Source organism: Rhinatrema bivittatum, chromosome 11, assembly GCF_901001135.1.
Source record: "Rhinatrema bivittatum chromosome 11, aRhiBiv1.1, whole genome shotgun sequence".
Taxonomy (NCBI): Eukaryota; Metazoa; Chordata; class Amphibia; order Gymnophiona; family Rhinatrematidae; genus Rhinatrema; species Rhinatrema bivittatum.
The window spans coordinates 52,047,306-52,068,740 of NC_042625.1; the positions used below are offsets into that span (position 1 = coordinate 52,047,306).

A 21,435-nucleotide genomic window follows, 5' to 3' on the forward strand; every position below is an offset into this window, starting at 1 on the left:
AATTCAGTAATGTTAAAGGCACCTTACCTTCCAGGGATAGCGAATATTGTAGCCGATCATCTCAGCAGAATATTTCATCTCCACAAATGGTTGCTCAACCAATCAGTAGCAAACCAAATCTTTCTACAGTAGGGTCGTCCTTGGATAGACCTTTTCGCAACAGAACAGAATCATAAAGTTCTACAATGTTGCTCAGTACGCCCAAGCCCCATCAGGTTCAAGCAAGACACCTTCCTGGTGTCGAAGTCTTGAGATCTCCTTTATGCATTTCCTCCAATTCCTTTCATCTCAAGGATTGTTCAGAAATTGATTTGAGACCGATCTTGAATGATACTCATAGCATCTGCATGACCGAGATAACCCTGGTTTGCTTATCTAGTACAGTACTCTGAAACTGACCCTTGGGATCTCAGTCAAGACCCAAATCTGCTAACTCAAGAAAGGGGCACTCTCCTCTACCCTCTTCATTCCTCCCTCCACCTGATAGCCTGGATGTTGAATGCAAAATTTTGCAAGGTTTGACTCTCTCAGCTGATATTCAACATATCATAATAGCAGCAAGAAAGACATTAATTAGGAAGAACTACTCCTTCAAATGGAAGTAATATACTAGATGGTGCCAAACTCAGAGCATTCTTCCTTTCTCTTCAATGCTTACGGGAATCCTCAGTTACTTGTTTCATCTTTCCAAATCAGGCTTAGTTACTTCATCAGTGAGAGTACACCTCAGCGCCATATCAGCTTATCATGAAAGACTTAATGGCGTCTCCATAGCCTCACATCTTTTAATATCTCATTTCATAAAAGGACTTTTTAATTTTCATCCTCCAGTCCCTTGGGATCTCAACCTAGTCTTATCAAGCTTAATGAAACTTCTATTTGAACTGCTGCAGTCTTCACATTTGAAATATGATTGCTTTTTCAAGCTGCAAACACTAAGAAAACTTAAACCACTCCTACACCTCAGAGACTTCCGCTTAGTGCTCCAATCTATCATCCTGTCCAAAATCGATTACTGCAACTCCCTCCTTCTGGGCCTCCCCGCTAACACTATCAAGCCTCTGCAGATGGTCCAGAACGCGGCAGCCAGGATCCTTTCCAATGCCAATAAAAGAGAACACATCACCCCCATCCTTCAAAACCTCCACTGGCTACCAATCAAATACAGGATTCTCTTTAAAGTTCTCATGTTGATCCACAAGGCCTTGCATAACATCTCCCCCCTCAAGCTAAGTATCCAACTACGACCACACACCTCGAGCAGACCTATCAGAAACGCATACAAAGACACTTTGTATACCCCACCCACCAAAACCTCACTAAGGAAGTGTGCCCTGTCTACAGCTGGTCCTCCCCTTTGGAACTTGCTCCCTCCGGACCTTCAACAAGAACCCTGCCCGCTGGTTTTCAAAGAAAAACTCAAGACATGGCTTTTCAATCAGGCCTTTGCAGAGAGATAAACGTTTCACAAAGGTCCCCCTGCCCCCTCCCCAAGGACTAATCGAATTCTCTGGCCATACACTCTGGTTCTGTCACATCACGTTCAAACACGGTCCAACCGCCTGGCATGTAGCCTTTCTAGCTTCGCAATATTATTGCGTTCACCATAGATGTTTTTGAAGTGATTTCATGATTAACCTGATGTTTTTGTTAGACTTTTGTTAGACTTTTACTATTATTTTATAATTCATCTGATATTATATGTTCCATGTTCCTTGTACTCGCCCCAAGGCGACAGTTCAATTTTAATGTAAACCGGTGCGATATGTATCCTATACAGCAACATTGGTATATAAAAGTTAAAAAATAAATAAATAAATAAATAAAATAAATATCTAAATTGGAAAATGGTTTTTCTAATGGCAATAACTTCAGCCTGAACAGTAAGTGAACTTCAAGCTCTAGTTCATTTTTCGCCTTACCTACAGTTTTACCATGACAAAGTAGTTCTCCAAACTCATCCTAATTCCTTCCCAAGGTAGTGTCAGCTTTTCATATCAATCAAAGCATCACACTTCCAATTTTCTTTCCAAAGCCTCAAGCCAACAAGAGAGAATCTATGCTCCATACATTAGATTGCAAAAGAATATTGGCCTACTGTAAACAAAGAACTCAGCCTTACCACAAGCCTTCCCAACTATTCATATCATTCAATCCAAACTCACAAGGAGTGGCAGTTTCCAAAAGAACCATATCAAACTGGATCATGAACTGCATTCAACTATGCGCAAAAGCGTCTTCCATTGCACATCTGAGGGATGTTCCCATAGAGGACATTTGTAGAGCTGCTACTTGGTCATCAGTTCACACCTTTACTGCTCACTACTGCTTAGACCATTTAACAGCTACAGATAGCATAGTGGGCAAGCAGTTTTATCCTGTGTGCTAGACCAGAAAACCATGCCCACTAAGGTATATAAAAAAAAAAGAAAGAGAAAAACAGAAGATAAGTAGGGTATGGAATAGTAGGTAAGATAAGCCATACCCTCGATTTATTGTTTATATGCTTGGGACTCCCAAATAGCAGGGCTAAATCAGCTTGTTTATTGATGGAAAAAAGCAAGTTTGCTTACTATAAATGGTGTTTTCCGTAGATAGCAGGATAAATTAGTTATGCTTCCCACCCTCCTTCCTAGACATGTTGTTTTCTGCTTCTGTACATTTATTTATTTATTTTAAAACTTTTCTATAACGTTGCTAAGTTAAATACTATTGCAACGGTTTACATGTAGGCACATATTTAATGTAGGTAAAAGTGTACTATAGTACAATCTAACAGGTGCCGTCAAACGTTCGGTTACAATATATCATTAAACATAGACATTTAGGGGTAGATTTTCAAACAAGGCGCGTTGGCGTACTTTTGTTGGCGCTCCAGGCGCCAACAAAAGTACGCCGGATTTTAGTAGATACGCGCGGAGCCGCGCGTATCCGCTATAATCCTGGATCGGCGAGCGCAAGGCTATCGATTTCGTATAGCCGGCGCACGCCGAGCCGAGCCGCGCAGCCTACCCCCGTTCCCTCCGAGGCCGCTCCGAAATCGGAGCGGCCTCGGAGGGAACTTTCCTTTGCCCTCCCCTCACCTTCCCCTCCCTTCCCCTACCTAACCCACCCGCCCGGCCCTGTCTAAACCCCCCCCTTACCTTTGTTGGGGGATTTACGCCTCCCGGAGGGAGACGTAAATCCCCGCGCGCCAGCGGGCCGCTAGCGCGCCGGGATGCGATCTGGGGGCGGGTCCGGAGGGCGCGGCCACGCCCCCGGGCCGCCCCGGGCCATAGCCACGCCCCCGGGCCCGCCCCCGGAACGCTCCCGACACGCCCCGAAAACGCTGCGCGGTTCCGGCCCGCCCCCCGACACGCCCCCAACACGCCCCCCTCCGAAAACCCCGGGACTTACGCAAGTAAAATAGGCTCACCGGCGCGCAGGGCCCTGCTCGCCTAAATCCGCCCGGTTTTGGGCAGATTTAGGCGAGCAGGGCTCTTAAAATCCGCCCTTTAGTGAAGTAGTTCATGATCAATTGTACCAAGGTACTTACACCGGTAGTTTTGTCACATATAGTATTATCGTTATGCTTTATTGTGGTGTGGAGTTCGTAGACTAATCTACTGTACAGTCCTCGGACTGTGTGTCGGTGCCTTTCTGTCTTTTCCTGAATAATTTCTCTCTATTTTCCTGTCTCTTTATAAAATGCTTGTTTAAAAAGCTATGTTTTTAAACTTTTCTTGAATGCCTTGAGATCACTTTGTAGTCTGATCTCTGGAGGCATTGTGTTCCATATTATGGGTCCTGCTAGTGATAGGGCTCTTTCTCTCACTTGGGTTAGTTTTGCTGTTTTAACTGATGGAATGGTTATGAGTGATTTATTTGCTGATCGGAGGTTCCTGTGTGGAATGTGTACCCGTAATGCTGTGTTCAACCAGTCTGATTTCTCATCATAAATTAGTTTGTGAATGATACATAGGGTTTTGCATTTAATTCTGTGTTCAATTGGTAGCCAATGTAACTCTGCTAGGGTTTCAGTTATATGGTCCCTCCTTCTTTTTCCAGTTAGTATTCTAGCTGCTGATGCCTTCTAGCTTTTTTATTAACTGAAGAGAGTGACCATGATTTCTGTGCATGGGAAGTGCAGTGCATGCTCTTGAAGAAAAATGTCAGCTAGAGTGCGCTGTCGGTGATGTCACCCAAATAGCATGGCTAATTCATCCTGTTATCTATGGAAAACACTGTTTACGCTGAGCAAACTTGCTTGTTTCTGGCATGGGTATCTCTGTTCTGCCTTCACAGTATACTTAAAAATATGTATATAACATTTCTCTGTTATGCTGTTACTCTGTCATTTTATTGATATTGCACAACGTGAGTTCTCTACTTGTAGAATTTACTCTCTTGGTTGATTGTCTTTTGAATGATTCTAAGCTCCTATTTGGATCATTCCTGTTTTGCTTTGTTTCTCTGTCTGCTTTCTCTTGCCTGCTCTTATTGGTCCCTTGCTGCTAGGAATGCCTGGGACAGTTTGCCTCCTTTGATTTCCTTTAATTGGAACCAGGCTCTCTGCAGGCAACCACATCTCCTGCTCCTGTTTCAAGCTACGCAGAAGTATTGCTTTTCACCATTTACACTCCATAGCTTCTATCTGAGCTTCAGTTGCCTCCATCGGATTACTGAGCTTCCAGACAGGGTCTCCTTTCTGTGCGGCTACTCTTGATGCCTCCTCATTCTGTGCGTGTTTGAGTTGTTCACCATTCAAATAAATGTTGTTTGGTATTCAAGACTGAGTTTTCTCTTGATTTGAGCTAGGAGTAAGGTTTAACTGACCGTATAAGCATTAAAGCTACAGATTGAGAGCTGAGAACAGTACAATCTCCCCAACATTTTCCTTTCTAAACACTGAAGCTAGGAATTCATTTAGGCTTTCTGCTATGGCCTTGTCATTTCTGAGTGCCCCTTTTACTCCTCAATCATCTAATGGTGCTACTAACTCTCTCGCAGGCTTCCTGCTTTGGATGAGTTATACCAGACATGGTAAGCAAATAAACAAGAATATAAAAGGTCATACCCTCACTCATAAATCCACATTAATTGGGGCATAATTAAGAAATACAAAAAAGAAAGAAAAAAATCGCCAGCAAGCTGATCAAAATAAACTTAAATAATAAAACCCCAATACCATCTTCCATTACCTCCTCACTAAGTTACAACACATCCATGCCTGATATAAACTCTTTACCTTTGAAGCTCTATGATTTAGTTTTTTCTATTTTCCTCATTTTATCAAAGTCTCCCTTTTGAAAATTAAATTCTAGAGCAGTAGTTTTCCTTAATGTCCGCCCTCCAGTTATTAAGTCAAAATTTGATTGCGTTTTAGAAACATAGAAACATGATGGCATAAAAAGACCATCCATTTCCTTAGAGATTCCCTGTATTTATCCCATGAATTTTTTAATTCAGATACTGTCCTTGTTTCCACCACTTCCACTGTGAGGCCATTCCACACATCCACCACCCTTTCTATAAAGAAATATTTCCTAAGATTACTCCTGAATCTACCCCCTTTCAACCTCATCTCATGATCCCTAGTTTTAGAGCTTCCTTTCCATTGAAAAAGGCTCACCTCCTGTCATGTAAACCTTTGAGATACTTGAATGTCTACCATATCTCCCCTATCTTGCTTTTCCTCTAGGGTGTACATGTTTAGATCTTTAAGTCTATCCCCATATGCTTTAGAACAAAGACCACTGACCATTTTAGTAGCCACCCTATGGACTGACTCCAGATCACAGTTGCCAAGTGGCCACACCAAATCTTGCATTCCACTAAGGTCTAAAATAGCTCCCCCTGTCATTGGTTCCTGGATCAGCTGCTCCATGAAGCAGTCATTTATTTCACCTAGAAACTTTACCTTTCTAGCATGTCCTGATGGGTCAATTACCCAGTCAATACTGGGGGTAATTAAAATCTGCCATTATTATTGTGCTGCCAAATGTGTTAACTTCCCTAATTGCTGTCTGTTCATTCTGGCCAGGTGGATGGTAATGCACCCCCACCGCTAAACCTTTCCTCATCCCACATGGAATTTCCATTCATAAAGATTCCAAAGTGCATTGTCTCCTGCAGGATCTTTATCCGGTTTGACTCTGGGCTCACCACCCCTCCTTCCCCATCAATTTGATCCATCCTATCAGGCAACCAGAGCATTTCTTCCTAACTGTGCTATGTTGATATTAAGTCAAAAATTAAAAGATTTCCAAGTCCCTTTTCCCCAGTTTGCACTATAGAGTGCTGTAGCCCAGAAGCCTTCTCCAGCCTCTACATGAGTAGAGCCTTCCTACATCTGCTCTGAAATCCTACCTCAGATGCCTGCATTTGGGCTCTCAACCCAAAGCTTGTTCTCTTCTGCTACTCTCAAGAAGAAGAGGAAGTACAAAACAATTCTCATCACTAAAAACAGAGGAAACTGTGAAGTATTTTGACCCACAGTTGACATTCACATGTCAACCAAAAACAAATCCACTTTGGCCTAGAGCATCTCCCCCATGGGCTTTCCCTACCAAAACCAGCAAAAAGGCTGGTGAGTTAGCAGAGCATCCAGAATTACAGCACTGAAAAATCCTGCAAGAGATTAGGATTATCCCACAGTGCATACTGATTTAAGCCAATAAAAAAGGAATTGGCAGAGAAGGCAGAATTCCTCTTCGCTCTGCTCTTCAGCAAGTTATTTCACTATAACAACTTCGTTCATTGGAGCAGGACCTTTCCTCCATTCAAATGCACTGGAAGGGAACTATAATTCAGGAGACGTTCCCTGCATGTGAAACTGCCTGCAGAGAGCAGGAGGGAGTAGATTTAGGAACCTGAAGCAGAAATCTCTGCCAGCACTTACCTGGCAGGGCTTTCTATTGGGCTATGGTGGAAGTCTCAAGACTTTAAATTAAAAAGATATATCTATCCCCTCATCAAAACTCACTCCTCAACGGCACTAAGGGATTTCTCCCTTTCTGTGTCTATGAGACCCTTAATCCCCATCCCCCCTCATCTTTATAGGATCAGATTGTTTTGTGATGATGCATTGACAGCATTAAAGGACAACAACAGGGATACCTACCACAATGCTTGGTCCTGCTCAATGTTGAGTTGAACACGCTTGAGGGCCTTCATGAGTGCTTTTCCAATAGGGAAACCGTTTCTTGCTAACTTGATGCTGGGTTCAAATAGTCTTTTCCATGCTAATTTTCCATGACGTTTATGTGCCATTTCATAACCCCGAAGTTCTCCTGGGACAGCAATGGAGAGTCCTCCTAGCACAGGGAGGGCAGAGAGCAGTCAGCTTCTATGGGGCTCTTAAGCAAAATCTGCAAATAGTTCAATGGCAGTCTACAAACATCCGTAGATAACAGGATGATCCCCTAGAGCCTAGACAGACAGACTATGAATAGCACAAACGATGTAGGGTGGAAGAAGGGGCTTAACATCTGATCACATTAACTTCTGGAACAATGATAGTTGTCCAGGCTTCTGAAAGGGGCTGAGGAAGTGGGAGTTTGGTCCATGCTCTGTCGCTGGCTGATAATCTGCACACAAAGTACCTGACCCGATCTGGCAATAGAGAATCTGCAGCATTTAGTAATGCATACCATGTATGGATGTGTCAGAACTTATAGGTTGAAAAGCCTAAATACTGGCAACAATCCAAAATCACCGAGGGAACCAGAAAGGAGAGCGTAAGTATTATGTTACATGTGAGCTAGCAGTGCAGGAACTGTCAGGATAATGTGCCTGCGCTCTGCAGAATGTGACTTTACTTACTCTCTTCTTATTTCTGGACATTATTTGCACTGTGTCCCGATGATTCTGAGCAGAGAAGGAGCCTGCATCTCTTTCACTCAGCACAGAGAGAGTGGATTCAGGAAAGATCTCTACAGACAGGAAATGATCCTAATAGAAAAATTGTAAACCCCATGCTGATTTTCTGCCAGATCACCAAACTCTACAGATTGCTTCCTTTACCCCACTGTACTGGAGTGTAAGGTGGAGACTGCCACTGGTACCAACCCAGTATTGTTATTTTTTTAGAAAATTCACCACTGTGTTCATCTTATGCAATAAGAACACACACTGGAGATGTAAATTATAATAAAGAAAAAAAAAAGAAATTGAAGAATGGTATGGAGAATCCAGACAAAGGAAGCGCCATTTGACATTTCAGCACTCACTGCTGAGAGCTTGATAAAATGCTGGCAATGCTTTACCTTTCTGAGCTAGTTGTGAGTCATTTCCAAACATGTCTTGCGATGCACTCTTTGGAGCAGTCTCTCGTGCATTAATTACTTCCATTTTGCCTAGAACATGAAGAGTTCATAGGTCTCATACACAGCATGCTCAAGGTTCATACCTGTTCTGAATGAATCTAGTGATTTATGTATTCCACAGTTTTACTTTTAAAATATCCCATGTGCACTGCTACCTGCCTCTTCTCCATTGGGACTCTGCTGAAAACAAGACTGTATTCCCTTGTCACAAAATTCTTCTATAACTGGATTCAGAGTATAGGAGGGAATACGTCTTTCACTGGGAGGTGATCATTAGGGGTTGACAAAACCCATCAATGGGAATCTGTTGCCAGAGGATGTAATCTAGGCAATGAGCGCCGGGACCCCCCCACTGGACCCCTGGTAATTTAAAACATTTTGGGGGGGTTCGGGAGGGTGGGGGATTTGTTTTAAAGGGTCGGGTGGATTTTAGGGTTGTTTTGGTGTGCCGGTTTTCCCACCCTCCCCCAATTTATGATTTTTTAACAAAAAAAACCATGACGATCAGATTTCCCTCCCCCCCCCCCAGCCAAAATCGATCGTTAAGACGATCGATCACACGATTCACATCCCTAAAGTTTAATCCTGCTGTATAGCTTGTCTAAACTTTGCCACATAACTTATGTGGGCTAAGACCGTATATTGATAGTTAACCATATAACTTGTATGACTAACTTGATCCCCCTGATCCGCCCACTACACACCAACAAGTTATGCGGCTAACATTTTAGCTGTATAAGTGACTTATGTTGCTAAGCGGCAGACACTGAATGTAAGCACATATTCAATGGCTGTTACTTAGCCCTGTAAGCTATACTTATGCAGATAAATAGTGCTGACGTGCTTTGAATATTGATCTCCCCATCCTCAAAAAATGAATATTTCATCAGGGTTCCTTTTGTTGATACACTGAAGATTTTGAAGTACTTTGGAGCAGATACCCAAGCTGGACATTCATCTTGTTACTCTCACCTGTGTTGGCATTGTAGATCATTAAAATGACTCCCCCGCCGATCCCTAAGCTGTGGGGGTTCACGATACCAGAACAAAGCAGGGCTGCGATGGCAGCATCCACTGCAGAGCCTTTCTCCAAAAGGATATCCCTGCACCAAAAGGACAAGATAAGATATAGCAGGCTTTCATCAGTGCAGGATGTGATATATATGTAATCTGCTTTAAATAGAAATAAATAACTAGAAATTCCAGGGAAACCACTCCACTGCACTACAGCTGGACACTAGATGGCAGAGCCTCACTGCACCAATCTGCCATGTACTCTGCAAGACCTTTCATGCATTGTCACAACCCTTCAAAACTATGCTTACTTCTTAAAATAAATGTTTAACTTAAATAAGAATATAAAATAATTGAAGGAAAGTCAATCTCACTTTACAACAAACAGCAAATATAACTTCACCCAAAACTGCTTTCATATTTTTTTTTTGTTTTAATGTTTTTATTGGTGATAACAAATGAACATTGTAAATAAACAATATAAAATACAATCATGTCACTGTTTTGCGTCCATTATTTCACCTAAAGACCCTCCCCTCCCTCCCCTCTCCTTTATCCATCTTAACAATAATCAGACATTCCAACATATCATGAGTATCCTTCCCGATTGTACATGGTGCGCAGTTCCTGTATGGAAATCTCAACAATGTATCTTACCCCATCAAAGTCTCCCACCCTAGAGAAGCACTTATAAGTATCCAGTAGGATGGGAACAGTTCTTCGTAATCCATAGTAGGCCCTTACGTATCCCAAGAGTCGCGCCAACGTAAGTATGGATCCCAGATTTGATGAAATTTTTGCATAGTTCGGTGTTTCTCTGCTGTTAACTTGTTCATCGTGCACACTTGATCCAATCGTCTGAGGATGGCTGCGAGGGTAGGACCCTCTCTGTTCCTCCACGCTTTCTCTACTTCCAGCCTGGTCGCAATACAGACTTGAATACAAAAAGGGTGTACAGAGTAGAGATGTGAATCGGAACCGGAATCGGTTCGGATTCTGGTTCCGATTCACATCCCGGGGTTTTCGGAGGGGGCGTGTCAGGGGGCGGGCCCGAACCGCGTGGCGTTTTCGGGGCGTGTCGGGAGCATTCCGGGGGCGGGCCCGGGGGTGTGGCTATGGCCCGGGGCGGCCCCGGGGGCGTGGCCACGCCCTCCGGACCTGCCCCCAGGTCACGTCCCGGCGCGCAGGAGGCCCGCTGACGCGCAGGGATTTACGCCTCCCTCTGGGAGGCGTAAATCCCCCGACAAAGGTAAGGGGGGGGCTTAGACAGGGCCGGGTGGGTGGGTTAGGGAGGGGAAGGTGAGGGGAGGGCAAAAGGAAGTTCCCTCCGAGGCCGCTCCGATTTCGGAGCGGCCTCGGAGGGAACGGGGGTAGGCTGCGCGGCTCGGCACGCGCCGGCTATACAAAATCGATAGCCTTGCGCGCGCCGATCCAGGTTTTTAGCAGATACGCGCGGCTCCGCGCGTATCTACTAAAATCCAGCGTACTTTTGTTTGCGCCTGGAGCGCAAACAAAAGTAGGCCTATTCGCGGAGTATGAAAATCCGCCCCAGTGTGTTCCCTCCCCGTCGACACAATGCAACAATGCACTTTCAATAGATAGTTTTACTGTGGCGGATAACACTTGAACTAGAAATACCTCTTGTGTCCAGAGGGATTTGATGCAGTCCCCTGACCACCACATGTATAGAAACGTCCCAGGGACTTTACAACCCCGCCAACATAAACCATCAGTAGTACTCCTGGAGATTTTCTCAAGAGTAATATACCAATGGTATAAAAGCTTATACCCATTTTCAATTATAGAAGATGATACCGAGGTTTTACTGATATGGAAGTAAATATCCTCCCAAGTCTCAGGGGTCATCTCTTTGGCTAGGTCTTTCCCCCAGGTTTTAATATGGGGCTGTATCACATTAAATCTGACATTCAGTAATTTATAAACTTTAGAGATAAGACCTTTTGGTCACGCTGAGGTAGAACAGAATCTCTCGAACAAAGTTTTTCCCAATTTTAAGGCTGACTGAATTTTTTTGCTCTGACAGAAATGGGAAATCTGATGATATGCTAAAAATTCAGTTGCAGGTAATTGATGCTTCTAACATAAATAGTCAAATGATAGTATTTTGTCCCCTCCCCATGTACATTCCAGCTTAGTCAATGTTTGTTCCTTCCATACCCGGAAGGCAGTGATAGGCAGACCCGGGAGGAACTCAATGTTATGAAATAAATGAGACAAATAAAAATATTCTTTTTTGCCTACTAATGTTTCCTTCCACCTATCCCAGATCTGCATGGTATGCCTGGTCGTTGGGAGCATAGAAGGGCATGCCCTCCAAGTTTTCCGTGGTTGCCATGGTATAGATGATAATGGCATGCCAGACATTTGTGATTCTTCTATATGGGCCCAGTGTTTCCTATCCTGCATATTATGCCACATGACTAATGGTCGCAACTGAGCTGCGACTGTTACCTCACAATGAGCTGGGGCGGCGAGGACGTCAGGTTCCAGGCTCCTTCGGCGACGTTCTCGGGCTGCAGTGCGGGCCGACGCAATTCAGTCACTAGCTCTGCCCCCCACGGCGCATCGGACTTTAACTCGGAAGTCCCCGCATTTACACGGGAACTTCGGGTATTTAAAGGACTGAGCCCAGCACAGCATTGCCTCGGTTACAGGCTTGCTTGTGCTGGAGCTCCTGTGAGTGACTTCTGGTTCCTGTCTGACTCTGACCTTGGATTGCCTCTGGACCTGTTTGCCTGCCGCCTGCCTTTGACTTTGGATTGCCCCTGGACCTGCTCTACCTGCCGCATACCTTTGGATTGCCCCTGGACCTGCTCTGCCTGCCACCTGCCCTTGACTTTGGATTGCCTCTGGACCTGTTTGCCTGCTGCCTGCCTGGACTACGGATTGCCTCTGGACCTGCTCTGCCTGCCACCTGCCTTGACTTCGGATTGTTTCTGGACTTACCTAGCTTACCCCAGCCTGAAGTACGGTGTGCCATTTCCACTGGCTGAGAGCTCCCTCAGATCTACCATTCCGGAAGGTAAGATCCTGGACTACCTTGGATTCACATATATAAATCATAACAGGTAGCCGAGGCCATGGATCTGGTAGACCTCTCAGCCTTGCAGGCCATCCCAGGACTGGCGACACAAATTCATCAACAAGAAGGAGCATTGGACCAAGTTATGGGAGTCTTAGAAAGACTGGTGACCAGAATGGCGCTCTTTCTATGGCCGCTTCAGTAAATCCAGCTCCTTCATTACTTTCTCCTCCTATACGTTTGAAGCCTCCACCACGTTTTAATGGGAATCCTCAGCTTTGACGGGGGTTTCTGAACCAATGTAGAATGCATTTCTCACTCCAAGCAGCGTCATTCCCCATGGATAGAACAAAGGTCACTTTTATATTATCCCTCTTAGAAGGACCAGCATTGGCGTGGGCATCACTATTTTGGGAACGAGAGGATCCATTAATGGACAATCTGGAACAATTCTTAAAAGACTTCCGTTTGATATTTGATGAACCTGGTCGGATGACTTCGGCAGCCTCTGAATTACTACAAATTAAGTAAGGGTCACGATCAGTGGGAGAATATGCAGTCCAATTTCGAACATTAGAACCAGAGCTACGTTGGGGTAATGACAGTCTTACTGTCATCTTCCGACAAGGCCTCTCCGAAGCTATAAAGGACGAATTAGCAGGCCATGAAATTCCAGAGTCCATAGAGGAATTAATTCATTTCACGATCCGAATTGATCTTAGATTCCAGGAAAGATCTCGAGAACGGGGTCTCGCAAGACGACCTATTAGACTGGCACCATCTTTTCAAAGACCTTTCCTTACTCCAAAAACTCCAGAACCTCAGGTAACTGACGAAGAGCCTATGCAGATCAACCGGTGTCATTTAACTCCCGAGGAACGTCGGCGAAGAATGAACAATCTTTGTCTTTATTGTGCCGGCACTGGACATTTTATCAATAAATTCCCGAACAAGTCGGGAAACTCCCGGATCTAGGACTGGTAGAAGCCTCCCTGGGTCATGTCATTTCCTCTCCACAAATCCTAATTCCAGTTTCTATAACACTTCATAATAGTACCGTTCATCTGCAAGCCTTCTTGGACTCAGGGGCGGCCGGTAACTTTATTGAGGAGGCCCTAGTTCGTCAATACCAGATTCCTACTGAGCTACTACCAGTACCCCTTACTGTGTCATCTGTTTCAGGGCAACCATTGTCGAATAAAATTTTTCAAGTCACTAAACCCATCAATCTCACCACCGGAATTCTTCACCAAGAGACTATTCAATTATATGTTCTTTCCTCCTCAGTCAACCAAGTGATTCTTGGGTTACCATGGTTAAGACTTCACCAACCCCAGATCGATTTGGGTACCTTACAATTAGCCAGTTGGAGCAAGTACTGTCATCAGAATTGTGTAAAACGGATATCACCACCCACTACCACCGTCTTCTGTTCATTAACCATTCCATCCAGTTTACCACAAGTATACGTGGAATTTAGGGACGTGTTTACCAAAAAACAGGCTGAGATGTTACCACCCCACCGCACTTATGACTGCGGGATAGATTTACTTCCAGGGAAAGAACCCCCAGGGGAAGGGTCTATGCCCTGTCAGAACCTGAATCAGAAGCTATGAAGCAATACATCCAGGAAAACCTGGACAGAGATTTCATCAAACCCTCCTCCTCTCCGGCGGGGGCCGGATTTTTTTTTGTTACGAAAAAAGATGGATCGATATGACCCTGTATTGATTATAGAGGACTTAATATTATCACTAAAAAGAACCGATATCCAATCCCACTTATTTCAGAATTGTTTGATCGATTAAAGGGAGCACAGATATTCACCAAATTGGACCTCCGAGGAGCGTATAACTTAATCAGAATACGCGAAGGAGACGAATGGAAGACGGTGTTTAACACTCGCGACGGACATTATGAATGCTTAGTGATGCCGTTTGGACTATGTAATGCCCCAGCAATATTTCAGACTATGATTAATGACATTTTCAGAGACCTTCTTTACTCTCACGTCATTGTATATTTGGACGACATCTTAATTTTTTCTAAAAATGAAACTCAACATCGGATTCATATTAAACAAGTCTTTCAACGACTGCGGGAGAACAGATTGTATGCAAAATTGGAGAAATGCCTCTTTCACCAGCAGCAACTACCCTTCTTAGGTTATATTGTGTCTCGCGCAGGCCTGCGCATGGACCCTGAAAAACTTAAAGCCATCCTAGATTGGCCTCAACCAGTGGGACTAAAAGCCCTGCAGCGTTTTTTGGGGTTTTCCAATTATTACTGTCAACTTATTTACCGATACTCCACTCTAGTAGCTCCACTGATTGCCCTAACCAAGAGGGGAGCTCCAAATCGTAATTGGCCTCCTGAAGCAATCCAGGCCTTTCAACTTTTAAAGAGAGAGTTTGTTAGAGACCCATGTCTACAACACCCTGACCCGGAGAAACTGTTCATTTTGGAGGTTGACGCTTCAGCCCTAGGAGTTGGGGCGGTTCTTTTACAGCCCTCCGAGTCAGGAAAATTAGGTACCTGTGCATATTTTTCCAGGAAATTCTCCCCTGCGGAAAAAAATTATACCATTGGGGAGCGGGAACTTTTGGCAATTAAAAGGGCACGCGAGGAATGGCGACATCTCTTGGAGGGGGCTAAATTTACCATTAACATCTATACAGATCATAAGAATCTGGCCTATTTGTCTCATGCTCAACGTCTAAATCCACGTCAAGCTCGTTGGGCACTCTTTTTTAGCCGATTCGACTTTAACTTACATTTTCGACCCTCTGAGAAGAATGTTCATGCCGATGCATTATCACGAAGTTTTACCCCTGATGACATTCCTGAATCACCCCGACATATAATCGATCCGGCTCACATAATAGTGGCAGCAACCTTCACTAATCCGGTGGGGAATACAGTGGTACCCAGACGTTCCAGACAAAAAGTGTTACGCTGGGCCCATGATTCTTTATTTGCTAGACACTTCGGCAGACTCGGGACTAAGAGCCTCGTGTCCCATCACTATTGGTGGCCACAGTGGGTGGCCGACATCAAGAAGTATGTGGACTCCTGCCCTACTTATGCGGCTCAAAAATCATCTAGACAACGACTGAGTGGACTTTTGCAACCTCTTCCGATTCCAGATCGGCCATGGAATCACATCGCAACAAACTTTATTACAGATCTCCCTCACTCAGAAGGCAATTCCGTAATCTGGGTTGTTATTGATCGCTTTTCTCACATGGCACATTTCGTTCCTTTGCCAGGATTGCCCTCTGCGTCTGAATTGGGTCGATTATTTCTTCAGCACATCTTCCGACTCCATGGTCTACCCTCTAGTATTGTATCGGATAGAGGAGTCCAGTTTACGGCATGATATTGGAGGGATCTTTGTAAAATGTTTGGAATAGACCTGAACTTTTCTTCCGCTTATCATCCCCAATCCAACGGACTAACTGAACGAACAAATCAAACACTCAAAACATTTTTACGTTGTTACATAAATCAACATCAGGACGACTGGGCATCTTTACTACCCTGGGCTGAGCTCTGTCACAATAATCACATCCACCAGGCTTCTAACTCATCACCCTTCTTCTTGGTCTTTGGAAGACACCCTAGACTTCCACTTCCCATTCCGACCTCTTCTGCCTGTCCGGCAGTAGAACAAATTGTTCGTTCCATGACAACTTTATGGGACAAGACCCAAGTCTTATTACGACGAGCGACCAGCAAAATGAGGAAACAAGCAGAAAAGAGAAGAAGACCGGAACTCCCGCTAAAAGCGGGAGACCTAGTGTGGCTGAGCACATGGAATCCCAAATTACGTTCACCGTCCCAAAAATTTGCACCACGATTTGTCGGACCTTTTCCTATCGACAGGCAAATTAGCAAGGTATCCTTTAAACTCCGTCTGCCTCCTACCTTACACAGTCAAGATGTGTTTCACATCTCTTTATTAAAACCTGCACTACTAACCTGGCCCACCAGAAAGTTTAAACAGAAAACCCCAGCAGTGCTGCATGACGGGTCTCAATATGAAGTCAAAGAGATCTTGGATGCCAGATGATCAAAAGGGACATTACAATATCTAATCTCTTGGAAAAATTATGGGCCAGAAGAGAATTCCTGGGAGCCTATCCATAACATACAGGCTCCTCGTTTACTCCAGGAGTTTCATAAATATTTTCCGGAAAAACCTCACCCGAGAAACAAGAGGGAGAGCCTTTGCGGGGGAGGTACTGTTACCTCGCGATGAGCGAGGACGTCAGGTTCCCGGCTCCTTCAGCGACGTTCTCGGGCTGCAGCGCGGGCCGACGCGATTCAGTCACTAGCTCCGCCCCACATGGCGCATCGGACTTTAACCCGGAAGTCCCCGCATTTACGCGGGAACTTCGGGTATTTAAAGGACTGAGCCCAGCACAGCATTGCCTCGGCTACAGGCTTGCTTGTGCTGGTGCTCCTGTGAGTGACTTCTGGTTCCTGTCTGACTCTGACCTTGGATTGCCTCTGGACCTGTTTGCCTGCCGCCTGCCTTTGACTTTGGATTGCCCCTGGACCTGCTCTGCCTGCCGCCTGCCTTTGACTTTGGATTGCCTCTGGACCTGTTTGCCTGCCGCCTGCCTTTGATTTTGGATTGTTTCTGGACTTACCTAGCTTACCCCGGCCTGAAGTACGGTGTGCCATTTCCACTGGCTGAGAGCTCCCTCAGATCTACCATTCCGGAAGATAAGATCCTGGACTACCTTGGATTCACATATATAAATCATAACAGTGACATAAAATGCCAGAGATAGTGAGGAACCCCTAGTCCTCTCTCTAATTTGGTTTGATAAAGCACATTTCTGCTCACTCTGTGTGGCCTTCGTTTCCAGATGAAACTAAAGGTTTTCCGTTGCCATTGTTTTAGGAAAGCAGTGGAGATAAATATGGGAAGCGATTGGAACAGATACAACAGTTTGGGCAAAATGTTCATTTTGATAGTGGCTATGCGCCCTAGCCAGGAGATAGGTAGTTTGCTCCATTGTTCCCGATCTGTTTAAATTTTTTGCAATAAAGGGGTGTAATTCAAATTAAAAAGCTCTGCGGGGTGTTTGGACAAATAAATACCCAAGTACTTGATTTTATGGGAAGCCCATCTAAAAGGGTGATTTTGCTGTAACCTTTGGGCATTGGCTGTTGTACAGGTAACATTAAGGATTTTGGATTTTTCCCAATTAACCTTAAACCCTGAGGCATCACTAAAGAGATGGAGCACTCTCTCTATCCCCAATAAAGAGGTATGAAGTTTCGTGACCATAAACATGATGTCATTCGCAAACAAATAGAGCTTATAGTATTCAGTTCCTACTCGAAAGCCCTCAATCTCATAACTATGTCTGATGTTAATAGCCAGGGGTTCCAGGAATAAGGCGAATAATATAGGAGATAGTGGACACCCCTATCTTGTTCCTCTACAAACTTCAAAACAGTCATATTTTTTTTATGGGAAGGGTTCTGGATTGATGTAGCAGAGGTAAAGGAAAGGAAATTAATAGGTACGACATAATTTCTCCTTCCTCTTCCTTCTGCTCCACCAGTCCCGAACCTATGGGAAATACCAAAGCCCATCTAAAGAGTGGGTGGATGACAATCCTGCTTTTAAAACTGAAGAACCAAAAATGGTATCTTGTCTAGCGAGAAGATCCTACCTATAGTGTCTTGCAAATGAAGAAGTCCATTTGGCTGATTTACAAATCTCCATTGTATTTATTGCGCCTCTTTCTGCTCAAGATGAAGCCTGAACTCGTGTTGAATGAGCCCTAATCATCTTAGGTACAACTTTACCCTGCAATAAATATGCCAACAAAGGAGAAATGGCATTCTTCAACCATCTAGCAATTGATGCTTTCGAAGCAGATTCTCCCTTTCGTGGACTACAGAAAAGGACAAACAATCTTTCGGATTTACGAAATTCCTTTGATCTTACCAGATAAGTTCATAATCATATCTTACATTCAAATATTTTAATGATTGAAAATCATTTTTACATTCTCTCTTATTAAAGGCAGGAAGAACAATTTGTTGATTAATATGAAATGAAGATACAACTTTAGGTAGAAAAAAGGGACATGTCTCAAAATATACTTTGTGGACCCTGATGTTGCCTCCAACTTGCTGGGTGATGGTGTTTTCTTGAACTGCTGGCTCCCAGACCGTTCCCGCCTTACTCCCGGTCGTAGGACCGCCGGGCACCTTGTCAGTCGGTGTGTAGCTACGCCTGTTGAACACGCATGCCCAAAATTACAATCCTGGAACGTGCGTGCTGATCCACTACAACGCCAGCATGTGTTATCCTGTGACCACGCCCGCCTGATTGAATTCTTAGTTCAATTGTTCTAATGTAAACCGATGTGATGTGCAAACGAATGTCGGTATATAAAAGAGTTAAATAAATAAATAAATAGTTTTTGTAAATCTCAAAAAGGAAGTCTGGCATGACAGCACCTGCAATTCTGAAATTTGGGCCTTGCAGATGTAATCGCTACTTAAAAGATAGTCTTTAAGGTCAAATCCTTTATAGTTGATTGACCTAAAGACTCAAATGGTGACCTAGATAAATCCTGTAAAACCAAATTTAAATTCAAATTTTGAAAAACAGATCTGATAGGTGGATATATGTGTTTTAATCCACTAAGAAAACGACAAACTTCCAAGTGGGAAGAAATTAAACCCATGAAAACAAGAAATGGCAGCTAACTGCACCTTTAAAGAATTTAAGGCTAAACCCTTATCCAATATGCACTGCAAAAAATCAAGAATATCATCTATTTGTGTGGACCATGGTGATAAATTTCTATTCTTGCAAAATTTTTTAAAAAATGCACCACACAAGGCTAGCTCGGCGAGGTTAATAACCTCGCCGAGCTAGCCTTGCCCTTTCAATAGCCAAGCTGTAAGTAAGTATGGAGTTGGATCCTCTAGCTCTATAGGTCCCTGATGTAGAAGGCCCTTGGCCTGATGTAGACGTAGAGATTGATCTAGTAACAACCTCTTTAGCTTTGTGCCCAGTCTGGAACTCCTAGAACCACTAAACTCTTTTATTTTCTATTTTCCTTAATACTTTTGCTATTAATGGCCAAAGAGGGAAAAGATACAGAAGCTTGTAGCTTTCTTGTTCTTGCTGGAAACCAACAGAAATATCTGATGTAGGCCCCATTTTGCACTATCTGAACATAAGCTTCCTGACAATTCCCATTCTCCAGGGTCTATTACGTTCCGGCTGAGATAGTTTGCCTGAATGTTGCTCTTACCTGCTATGTGTTGAACTGTTAAGTGGACTAGATGAATTTCAGCCCAAGCAAACAATAGATCTGTCTCTTCTGATACACTCTGACTGCATGTGCTACCCTGCTTGTTTATAAAAGCGACTGTTGTTGCATTATATAACATAAGTCCTTCACTGCCTCCCTTGAAGAAGATTCTGAAAGAGTCAATCTGATACCTCTGGTCTCCAGGCAATTTATTGACCAATGTATCTCTCTCTGGCTTTGGCTCCAAAGGCTCAGATTCTTGTAATGAGCTCCCCAGCCTCTTAAACTGGCATCCGTTGTCAGGATAACTCAGTCTGGGCTTTCCAATGGCATTCCTTTTGTCAAATTCGAGTGAAGCATCCACCGCTTTAGAGACCTTCAAATCTCATTGGTTAATGGAAGGTGTACCCCATAGCCCTGAAGCTGAGGTTTCCATCTCGAAAGAAGAGAGATCTGCAGTGGTCTCATGTGAGCTCTTGCCCAAGGAACTCATTCTAGAGTCAAAGCCATTGAGCCTAGAAGCTGTAGATAATGCCAAGCAGCTGGTACCTGTTGATCTAAAAAACTGTACACCTGGGATTGAATTTTTAAAACTCTCTTCTGAGGAAGGTATCTCATGCCTGCAGCTGTGTCAAATCATGCTCCTAAATGTTTTATTGTATGTGAGGGCTGCAAATGACTCTTTGTAAAATTGATCACACAACCTAGTCTTTGGAGTAAAGAGATTACTGTCTCTGTTGAAACCATTCCCTCGGCATAAGACTTGGCCCTTATTAACCAATCATCCAGATAAGGGTGAAGCAGAATTCCCTTCTTTCTTAAAAAGGCAGCTACGACAACCATAACTTTTGTAAAAGTCCTTGGTGCATTTGTTAACCAAAAGGTAGGGCAATAAATTGATAGCGTTGGCTGATTATGCAAAAATGAAGACATTTCAGGAAATCTGGTTTCATTGGAATATGAAAGTAAGCTTCCTTTAAATATAGAGACATTGAAAACCCGCCTTGCGAACTGAAGCGATAACCGTTTGCAGAGATTTCATGTGAAATCAAGGGATATATATATCCTGATTCACACCTTTTAGATCTAAAATGGGTCTAAATAAAACCGTCCTTCTTTGGAATCACAAAATAAATTGAATAGTAGCCCCTTTGATGTTCCTTGATTGGAACTTGGCAAATTGCTTGCACAATTTGTTCAATGTCCCATGAATTGCGGCAACCTTGTTTGGAGAATGGGCAGGTGAAACAACAAAATGATCTCTTAGTACTTACCAATCTTCTTAAATTTGGAGTGTAATCATTTTGGATTATATCTAAAACCCATTGGTCTGAGGTAATCTGGATCCATTCCCTGAGAAAAGCCTGTCACCTGCCCCTATAGGCTCCCCTAGAGAATGAATCCCTTGGGCCTCATTGTGAATTCTGAGAAGTACTGGGGGTTCAAGTAATATCGCTCCTTGGTCTTTTTGCTCTGTGAAAAGGCTGGGACCTGCTTTTACCCTTCATGAACTGAGGGATAACTTTTCTAGGTCTATATCTCTTTGCATCCATAAATTGAGAACGAGTCTGGTATGGATAAAAACATTTCTGGGCTTTATCCTCTAGTAACCTCTGTAATTTTGGATCTCCCAGATCTCTTATCAGATGATCCAGTTCTTCACCAAAGAAATATTTATCCTTAAACAGCAAACGTGAATATCTAGGTCCTCAGACCAAGAATCTGCAGACCAATTTCTTAGCCACAGAAGACATCTACTTCCCACAGAGAGAGATAA

General features: G+C 43.8%; 1 protein-coding gene across 3 annotated transcripts in view; it reads right to left on the bottom strand.

Moving 5' to 3' along the window:
- The window catches only part of LOC115072958 (glutathione hydrolase 1 proenzyme-like), a 184,725-nt gene that overhangs the window by 143,360 nt on the left and 19,930 nt on the right, over positions 1–21,435 (bottom strand). For 2 of the 3 annotated variants that reach the window (XM_029571002.1, XM_029571000.1), the window contains exons 3-5: positions 9,279–9,409; positions 8,247–8,336; positions 7,103–7,295 (exon numbers count right to left, since the gene is read on the bottom strand). In XM_029571002.1, coding sequence (XP_029426862.1) covers positions 7,103–7,295; positions 8,247–8,336; positions 9,279–9,409 — 414 coding nt within the window. The remainder of the gene's footprint in view (positions 1–7,102; positions 7,296–8,246; positions 8,337–9,278; positions 9,410–21,435) is intronic. The other variant, XM_029571001.1, reaches the window with a different exon arrangement.